This window comes from Hermetia illucens, chromosome 6 (genome assembly GCF_905115235.1).
Source record: "Hermetia illucens chromosome 6, iHerIll2.2.curated.20191125, whole genome shotgun sequence".
In the NCBI taxonomy this organism is placed as follows: Eukaryota; Metazoa; Arthropoda; class Insecta; order Diptera; family Stratiomyidae; genus Hermetia; species Hermetia illucens.
This window is the reverse complement of record NC_051854.1, coordinates 90,272,686-90,283,197: the sequence shown is the minus strand read 5'-3', so window position 1 is coordinate 90,283,197 and position 10,512 is coordinate 90,272,686. Positions and strand designations below refer to the sequence as shown.

At 44.0% G+C, this 10,512-nt stretch overlaps 1 protein-coding gene across 1 annotated transcript; it reads left to right on the top strand.

Moving 5' to 3' along the window:
- Positions 1-3,914: 3,914 nt before the first annotated feature.
- On the top strand, positions 3,915-5,015 carry LOC119659718. Its single transcript, XM_038067973.1, has 3 exons — positions 3,915-4,183; positions 4,266-4,535; positions 4,863-5,015. The coding sequence occupies exons 1-2, from the start codon at positions 3,988-3,990 to the stop codon at positions 4,475-4,477; spliced, it is 408 nt and encodes a 135-aa protein (XP_037923901.1). The 5' UTR covers positions 3,915-3,987; the 3' UTR covers positions 4,478-4,535; positions 4,863-5,015.
- Positions 5,016-10,512: the final 5,497 nt, after the last annotated feature.

Below are 10,512 nucleotides of genomic sequence, written 5' to 3'. Positions count from 1 at the left end.
TATTCAATTAGCAGGGTCACACGAAATGGTTGTTGGAAGTACCTGGTTTGCGCGGAAAGCGGTCCACAAACATACGTGGGCCTCTCCAGACGGGACCACTTTCAACCAAATTGACCACGTGTTGATCGAACGCCGCCACCTCTCAGCCTTGATGAATGTCAGAACATATAGGGGGGCCAATATAGACTCGGATCACTATCTCGTTGGCATGGTGCTCCGAACTCGAATAACAATACCACCTAGAATCCCCTAAGACAATCAGGTGAGAGTGAACACTGAAGCCATCCACAACACAACCCTCCGCAATCCGGGAAATGGATGCCGCAATAACCGCAGTCAATAGAGGACCTGGAGATGAAGCATCAACTAATGATCTTCACAACCACCTGAAGAACGTTATCATGGATACGGCCACAAATATACTTGGCCCCAGCCGCAAAAGGAGTCGGAACGGCTGGTTTGACGATGAATGTAAGCTAGCAACGGAACGGAAGAATGCCGCATACCGAGTAATGTTGCATTCTCAAAGAACGCGGGCACGCGCAGAGACTTATCACGAACTCCGTCGAGCGGAGAAGCGACTTCACAGACGGAAAAAGGAAGCCTGGGAGAACCAACAAGTCTGTGAACTAGAAAAGTACAGGGAGCAACCGCACCAGGCGCGGAAGTTTTACCAACAAGTCAGCAGGATGAAGCCTTATACACCTCGATGCTCATCCTGCCGAGACAAAGAGGGAAATCTGATTTCCGACAGAATGGGCATATTAGAGCGATGGGTTGAGTACTTTGATGAGCTACTGAACAACCAGAACATCGGCGAGTTGGAGGTCCCGCCAACTGAAGACGACGGACAATTACTGCCACCACCAACTTTAGGAGAAACAGTCCGTGCAATTCATCGGCTAAAAAATCATAAGTCGCCAGGAGCCGATGGAATTACAGCCGAATTGGTTAAATATGGAGGCGACCAGTTACACCAAGTGGTTCATCAACTTGTGCTCAAGGTATGGGACAGCGAATCAATGCCTGACGATTGGCAGCGAGGCATAATCTGTCTCATACATAAAAAGGGAGATATCACACAGTGCAGCAATTATAGAGGTATCACGTTGCTGAGTACCATCTATAAGATATTCTCCACTATCTTGCTAGGACAACAGTTGCACCATCTGTTCATCGACTTTAAAGCCGCCTATGATAGCATAGCCAGGGTAAAACTGTACACGGCCATGAGAGAATTCGGTATCCCGACGAAATTAATAAGACTGACTAGGCTGACCCTGACCAATGTGCGAGGCCATATAAAAGCAGCAGGATCACTCTCAAGACCATTCGACATCAACAACGGTCTACGACAAGGGGATGCGCTATCATGCGTCCTCTTTAACCTGGCCCTCGAGAAGGTGATCCGTGATGCTGAGGTGAATGCAAAAGGTACGATCCTCTTCAAGTCCACCCAACTACTGGCCTATGCTGACGATATCGACATCATGGGAAGAACCACCCGAGACGTTCAAACTGCCTTCATCCAGATCGAGCAGGCGGCGCGAGATCTTGGGCTGCACATCAATGAAGGCAAGACAAAATACATGGTGGCAACATCAGTACCGAAGACGAATCAACCAACAACATCAAACCGCACTGGTCAAATACAAGCACGAACAAGAATAAGGATAGGGGAATACAACTTTGAGACCGTTGACAATTTCTCCTATCTAGGGTCGAAAATCACAACCGATAACAACTACGATGATGAAATCCGCGCACGGTTGTTGTCAGCCAACAGAGCCTACTTCAGCTTACAAAGACTGTTCCGCTCGAAACGTCTCACCATAGGGTCAAAGCTCTTACTGTACAAGACTATGATCTTGCCAGTCCTCATGTATTCCTCGGAAACTTGGGTTCTCAGCAAGAAAAATTGCGAACTCTTGGCCGCGTTCGAGAGAAGAATCCTCCGAAGAATTTTTGGCCCCCTACATGAGGATGGACGATTCCGTAGCCTACACAATGACGAAATCTATGAGCGATACCATGACCGTCCGGTTGTGGATAAAATCCGGCTCAATAGGTTACGGTGGGCGGGTCACTTAATCCGTATGGATGAAGATGATCCCACCCGGAAAGTCTATAAGGGCAATATCTATGGTAGAAAAAGAAGACGAGGCAGACCCTGCCTAAGATGGAGCGATGGCGTGGGTCAGGACGCCAGACAGCTTTTAGGGATATCGAATTGGTGGACCTCGGCGCAAAACCGGGATGTCTGGAGTTCCTTATTAAGGCAGGCCTAGACCGGATACCGGTTGTTGCGCCGTTGATGATGATGATGATATATATTTCAGGAGCAACTTACCCCCTTCATCAGTACAAAGCTACTGAAAACAATTGCGATTATACGGTTCTATTTATACTTAAACACTAATTACCTAAATTACTTTTTAAAAAAAAATCGTTAAATTATTAACCTAATTACTTGTTAATTACCGCGGCGAGTCTTATTGATTTTGAGGGCAATTACCGGAATCTGTGTTTAATAACTGCGTCGCGTCTTTAAAAATTTCTAGGCTTTCCCCAGGGTCCAAAGTTGTCGTCCGACATACCCAGCCTCCAATCTGGAGACCACTTGGTACGCCCTGGGACTTATACTACCCTTTGACCGCCATTACTGCTTTTAATAAGTCCATATATTGGATTAGTGTATGACTTGGTGAGAGAGCAAACAGATGTCATTAATGTAGTCGATTTGTTTCAAAAAAGATGTCATGGTCTATCGAAGCCCAACACGTCTTGTGGGTAAAGTAACACAACAAACGTCACCGATGCCAAGAGGTAATAACTTTGGTGACATAATGCAACATGTTGGACTCTGCTTTGGACTTATCTTGAGGTAGCATGCGATGTTTGGCGCCATCTTACATCGCTTTCGTAATAACTATTAATTTTTGCGGAGTATCCCTTATATGGAAAGCGTTGTAGATATACGCCCTTTTCATGCTGTCGAAAGACTCCTCGAAATCAATGAAGAGCAGGTGAAGCAGAAATCTAAATTCCGCACACTTTTCCAATATGATCTGCAAGGTGCTAATATGGTCAATTCATGAGTATTCAGGGCGAAAAGCAGGCTCCCATCCCCGGAGCGCCACTTAAACTTGAACGAACTAGTGTAGACCAGCGTTTTTTACACGAAGTAATACGGTGGTTCGGCGAAATGGTTTTAATGGCTGTAAATCCCACACTCTGATGCAACCTGGCACACATTTTGCCTTTTCTTATTATTAATAAGCTTATCGCGTTACAGCGGAGGCCCGCCCCTGTACCTACATTCTCTTCTCCCTTCAGGGAACGTTATAGGCTCTTATCGAGGACAGAAATGAGGAATTTTTTCCCTTACATGGCCTCTTTATTCGTCCCCCACCCCCTCCCCCCTCAAAGGGTGGGGTTAGTAAGCTCAACTTTAACAGGATGATATTAAATTACGCCCCATTGGGAACGCCATAGCTTTATAAGGAACAATCTCCTCATTGTTCTTTAATTTCCTCCTGGATGACAGTATTTTTTTTCTTCGAATACATTAAATGCAATGACCAGCCATCAAAAAATCTGGAATAAGTTATGACAATCTTTTTAGTCCTGTGAATTTTCAAAATACTACGTAATACTATTTCCTGTTATCAGTTTACCTGAACGTGTGAAATGTTGAATAGAATTCGGAGAACCACACCTTGAAGAACAATAGAATGATTCCTGGAATATGTAGGTACAGATATGTATTTTAAACTTCGATATCATGCTTATTCTTAGTATTCTTTAAAAGCTCCTTTCACATTATCAGGGAACTACTTCGAAATGTTTAGATTAGAGCAGGGAAACACTTTAAAAGTCGCTACTTGGCTTGTTTCCCATCAGTTTGGATTATATCCCATTCCTAGTCCACAGTTTGCTATTATCATATATTGAATATTCTGTGTTCTAGGCGTATTAATATTTGAGATGTCCGATCAAGAGAGGCTTCTTGCTACAATAGCCAGTATTGCTGCCGCGAGTCAGGTAACTATGGAAGTAGCAGACACAGCGGTTGATGCTTTTTCTAAGGGGATGAATTTTTTGTCTGGTGCCTTCATGGGCGATTATGAAAGGATGACCCAAGGTGCTTCAGGATTTTTGGCAGCAACTGGTAAAGTCGCAGGTACCATTCAATTTTTTCACCAATTTTTGTTTCAACGCCAGATTAACATTCCTTTTATACATATGTACTCGTATATATGTAGGAAAGTTGTTATCAGTTGGGGATATTGTTGGTAACCGTCTTACTGATGAACAAAAGGAACACCTTGTACAACGAATCATGAAGGCTGTGCTACGCTTAGATATACCGGATATAGCTACACTTCTACCACTCTTGGCCATTGATTCGACGGTACGGAATGCTGTGTTCAAAGAATTAAAAGATTTCCTTCGCGCCATGAATCTAGTCAAGTAATTGGCTTTCCGGGGAGAAGTTGGTGAACCAGATTGTGTGCGGAAAAAAATTGTAGAAGAAAAGTGTGTGAATGTCGCGAATACCAGCGGATAGATGACGTCACCGGCACTCCACTCAGTTCAGACCTCGCTACAAGAGTGAAGAACAGAGTAGGTGACGAGAAACGTCAGATGAAAAAAATAATAATAAGTAAAAGAAAAAAGACAGTTGGCAGTCATTGTGAAAAGAACGAGTTTTGTGCAGAAAGAAAATAGTTACGGACGGAACGTACCTGGTTTGTTAATTTTACCTGGAATTCCGGACGAATTGTCTAGATATTATTAAGTTTTCATTAAAGTGAAGGGATAAACATCGGTTCAACAGGGAAAAGAATACAAGCTCCTAAAAAAGCATCATTCAAAAAGGATCAAATTCGCACGCAGTTAACTAGTAAGCCGCGAAAATAGGGGACATTTTCAGGCAATCAGACCTTTTAGTCAGTCATTTACTATTATGTATCACCATCTAATAAAAAATAAAAGAAATGTCTATACATGAATACGTAGAACATTCATTATCTTTCTATTTGAGTTTGATAAACTGTTAACAATTTAGCTTGCTGGAAAGGAAACTCAGCAATGATAATGCGTTTACCATAAACCTTATGGGGCATAAAGGGTTAGTCACATCTACCCGTCATCGTTATCTGATTCTGGTAATGTGCTTCAGTTTCATCCATGACTTCTCCTACTCGGGAACGACCCACTCATCGGCCAACCTGGAATTTCGACAGGGAGCTTGCAAATATCATTCTAATTATCGAACAAGATGGGTACTTTTCTTCAAAATTGGAACGATAATCTCCTTCTTCCAGTCACTGAGGATTTACAAATAATTGAAATTAGCCTCTTTACGGAAACTGCTGGGGCTGCAAGGAACATTTCCGTGGCAAGACCGTCAAGTCCAGCAGCTTTACTCCACTTTCGCCCATACCTTACCCAAACCATTAATATTATAGTCTATACAAATTGAAGACAATATTATTTCTTCAAACTCGTTTTTGCCATAGGAGCGGTACAAAAGACATGCTCTGAGGTGGCGAGAAGCTAGGAAAGGTAGCAACTCTATCGACTGAAGCAACTCCAAGTGACCGAGGTGGCACCGTAAAACGCAGTATTCACATTCGCGATGCAATACGCACGGAGACTTAACTGAAATGGCTTCAGCCTCATCAGATGTAATTTGGTACCTGGGGACCGGAATAGCCCTCTGAGTTTCTATGTTGCAGGATAATTCTCAACGTATGTATTCTCAGTCCAGTTGTTAGTGGTGGGCCCCTCAGTGGCGCCCACAACTCGGGTGACGAACTCTTTAGTTCAGTAGAGATTTAGGTATGTCTTGCATTCACTAGTATGAAAGTTGAACAATGGCCTCCGTATAGACTCATACCGTTGTTGCTTGTCACAGCGGGGCTCTGATTCTGGTCACAAAATCAATCAGTGTCTTAAGAAGACCGTGTGGTTAGGACTACCCAGACGTAGTACCTACAGTGGTATGTGCAATACTTGGGCGCGACTCTTGGCATAAAATCTAGGCTCTACGAGCGTCACAATAGCCATATTAGAGCAATTCATTAAAGATCATAACGGTAAACTACAGTACACTGTACGAAGCAATCTGGTCAGCATTGTACTTGCCCGAGATTATTACTCTGATTTGACTCAGATACTGATTCACAGCTGAGTCGGCTGATATCCGACATGCAGTGACGATAACAAATCTCTCTGCCACCAGTGAGATTTGAACCACCAACAGCCAAGCGCTCTAACCACTTGAGCTATCTGGACAACCAAAGATGAAAGTTTCGGGAAACTTCCGGTCGAAGGGAGGAATAAATTTGTGAACCACGGCTGCATTTTTCAAAACAGTAGAGATCAGGATAAGACCTAACTTTACATCTAATTTCGAACTGAAATACACAATCATTAACGACCTGTCTGCCAAATGAGAATATGGTTGAGACCGAAACGGAATGGACAATGAGCCTGAAGCTTGCTGTCCCGAACTACAACATCAAGGCGGGCACTAATTTAGTGTTAGGAACCGAGGTATTTGAAGAAATAATCCCCACCCAAAAAGAAAGGAAAAACCGTTGAAGGCCCAGAAGGTGAAATTTGGCTTGTTGCTTTCGGGCAAGGTCGGCAGTACGTCGTCAAGTCCTGGCGGTGATGCCTAATAGATCTGAGGCAGGGTTCCATACTGTACTATAACAATTCTTCGAAACCAAATCCGATATAATTTACAACAGCAGATCCAAGGCGAGTCAAACGAAATGTACGCGGCCACTTTACCAGCTGTTGCGATGACAGTCAGACCTCCCATCATTTCGGGACCAACACGGTCACCAACGCTAACATCATCAAGATAATATATGGAACCGGACGGCACGCGCTGGAGCTAACCCGAATGTTAGCAGTTCGACGAGATGAGAACCCACTCGGAGTAAATTACTCTAATAGAGTTACACCACACGTCACACGAGGTGGGTTGATACCACCGAAAATTTTTTCGCAAAAGAAGCTAAACTGCCAAAAGGCCTAATTAGGGAAGGGGCTGAATCATAAAAAACTTAACGCGCGCGGGATGGACAGGGAAGGACTAGCCCTGAGCCGATTCAGGCATCTACTCGACGAACGACCCCGTCTTCCTTTCCTCTCCATGGTGGGCCAAATGATATCATGACCCTGCGGCGGCCCACCACAACTTAAACGTTCGCCCTTGCCGCTTTCAATATTAAGGGGGGAACCCTAAATACATAGGAGGACTGACGCCTTGCTGGGGAGGGCTACACCAAAACAATCTAAATTCTGTTCATGTATGATTATTATTATTATATATATTGCTACATCCCGATAGTTGCAAACACTTCAAGCAGTGACGCGGTGGTTCTAAACTACAGAGACATAGATCTTTAATGGAAGACAGTACGAATCAAGACTGAAGCCAACTAGGTCAGGCTAGTACCGGACAGGACTCTTCGGACTATAGCACAGGCTGCAAGGATAACCGCTTTTTGCATCTTCATGTATAGTCCAAGATTGAGCGTTTTCAGCGCTTTATCTAAATCTTCCGGGACTAATCCGTTCGCTGAAATTACTACTGAGACTATTTCGATCTTTTGTAGTTTCCAACTCTGCTTCATATCGTCCGCCAAAGGGCTGTAGTTCCGAATTTTTTTCTTGCTGTTTGATTATGAAGCGCGCTTGTTCTTCCTTGAGAAGCAGAATCAAATCGGGTCTATTGTGATCGATCCCACAATAGTTTAGCCCGATCGTTTATTATATACTTATAATAAGGATGGTAGGTTGCCACTAAGTTATACTCCAACGCAATGTTTTGATGGAGAATCTTGTAGACAGAGCTATGACGATTGGTGTACTCGGTACTGCTCAACATCCTGCACGCAGATGTTATATACTGGATGGTCTTCTCTTTATAGTGGCATAACCTACAACTGGAGTTGGTGATTGAGAAGTCGTGAAGGATGTACCCTGTGTAACTTTTTGTTGGAATGCGAAGCATCCTGAATTGAAGTTGGGAATGCTTCGATTTCATAGAAAAGTACACCGTTAGTCAACCAGTGCGGAAAAAATAACGAAGTGAAGAAAGAGGTAGAGAAAATTCGTATTGGTGGAAACCGTACGAATTGTGTAAGGCTGGATACCACGCGCATACAGCTCGCAGCAGCATCAGCAAATTAACAGGAAAAGGCGGCTTGAATTCGCAAAAATGTACAAGAATCATCTCCTAAACTTCTGGGAAAAAGCAAACTCAATATATTTAAATCTTCTTTTTCTTCAGCAATTCACAAGCGGGGTCGGCTTGGCGTGATCGGTTTCTCCATTTGGCTCTATCGAATGCCTGATCTGGGTGCAGTCTCGAGGCACCGTTGTTGCGGCCTGCCTTTTTTACCTTTTGGTCTTTTTTGGTGACAAGTGAATTCTCGTTAGCCCAGATTAGGTGACCATACCATCGAAGACGACTATCTCGCAGTTTTTCCACGATCGGTGCAACCCCATAACGATCGCGGATATCCTCATTTCGGATGTGATCAAAACGTGTCACGCCACTAGTCCAACGCAACATCTTCGTCTCCATTACCGCAAGACACCGTTCATTGTCTTTTATAGTCGGCCAACACTGAGAACCATAGAGGGCGACAGGACGGACAACATTGCGATAAATTTTAGGTTTGAGACGTTCGTAGATACGTCGATCACAAAGAACACCAGCTGTGGAACGCCACTTCATCCAGGTTGCGTTAATGCGTGAAGCAATTTCATAACGCCTTTCTCCACTGGCTGATAGCGTTGATCTGAGGTATTTAAATCGCTCAGTTCTGGGCAGATCACTGCCGCTGACAGTGATTGTGTCTGTTTCATGGCATCGGTCGTCAAAAATTCAGTTTCGTTTAGGTTCAAGCTGAGACCGTGTTGGATGAGGCTTGAAAATCAAAAGTCGTCAGGAGCCGATGGAATTACAGCTGAATTAGTTAAATATGGAGGCGACCAGTTACACCAAGTGGTTCATAAACTTGTGCTCAATGTATGGGACAGCGAATCAATGTCAAAGCGGTATTATCTGCCTCACACATAAAAAGGAGAAATATCACATAGTGCAGCAATAATAGAGGTATCACGTTGCTGAGTACCATCTATAAGATATTTTCCGCTATCTTGCTAGGCCGGATAACCCCGTACGACCAGAACACCATTGGCCCATACCAAAGAGGCTTCATTCCAGGCAAATCAGCAAGAGATCAGATTTTCTCTCTGCGGCAAACGATGGAAAAACTGTTGGAATATGGACACCAGTTGCAGCATCTATTCATCGACTTTAAAACTGCCTATGATAGCATAGCCAGGGTAAAACTGTACACTGTACAACTGTATGAGAGAATTCGGTATCCTGACGAAATTGATAAGACTGACTAGGCTGACTCTGCAGCAGGATCACTCTCAAGAACATTCGACATCAACAACGGTCTACGACAAAGGGATGCCGTGAAGAAAGTGAGGTAAATGCAAGAGGTACGATCCTCTTTAAGTCCAACCAACTACTGGCCTATGTTGACGATATCGACATCATGGTAAGAACGACCCGAGACGTATAAACTGCCTTCATCCAGATCGAGTAGGTGGCAATTGGCGCGAGATCTTGGGCTGCACATCAATGAATGCAAGACAAAGTATATGGTAGCAACGTCAGCACCGAAAACCAACAATATCAAACTGCACTAGTCAAACGGGAAGAATAAAGATAGGAGACTACAACTTTGAGACCGTTGATAACTTCTCCTATCTAGGATCGAAAATCACAACCGATAACAGCTACGTTGATGAAATCCGCGCAAGAGTGGTGGCTGCCAACAGATTCTATTTCAGCTTACAAAAACTGTTCCGCTCGAAACGTCTCACAATAGGGTCAAAGCTCTTACTGTACAAGACAATGATCTTGCATGTATTCTCCGGAAACTTAGGTCCTTAGCAAGAAAAATTGCGAACTCTTGGCCGCGTTCGAGAGAAAAATCCTCCGAAGAATTTTTGGCCCTCTACATGAAGGTGGACGATTCCATAGCCTACATAATGGCGAAATCTATTACCAATAGATGACTGTCAGGTCGTGGATAAAATCCGGCTCAATGGGTTACGGTGGACGGGTCACTTAATCCGTATGGATGAGGATGATCCAGCCTGGAAAGTGAAAGTCTATAAGGGCAATATCTATGGTGGAAAAAGAAGACGAGGCAGACCCTGCCTGAGATGGAGCGATGGCGTAGGTCAGGACGCCAGCCAGTTTTTAGGGATATCGAATTGGTGGACCTCAGCGCAAAACCGGGATATCTGGAGTTCCTTATTAAGGCAGGCCTAGACTTGATACCGGTTGTTGCGCCGTTGATGATGATGTTCCCACTATAAAATGTAGGAAGATGAGACAATCGTTTGATGAACTATGTACTCTTAAGTACAAGGTCATGGGTGTCCGAAAAATCGATT

Bases quoted from the DNA above. Each gene is read 5' to 3' on its own strand.
- LOC119659718 (XM_038067973.1), top strand. From the start codon at position 3,988: ATGTCCGATCAAGAGAGGCTTCTTGCTACAATAGCCAGTATTGCTGCC. The intron at 4,184-4,265 runs GTACCATTCAAT...GTATATATGTAG, and splicing joins AGCAACTGGTAAAGTCGCAG to GAAAGTTGTTATCAGTTGGG.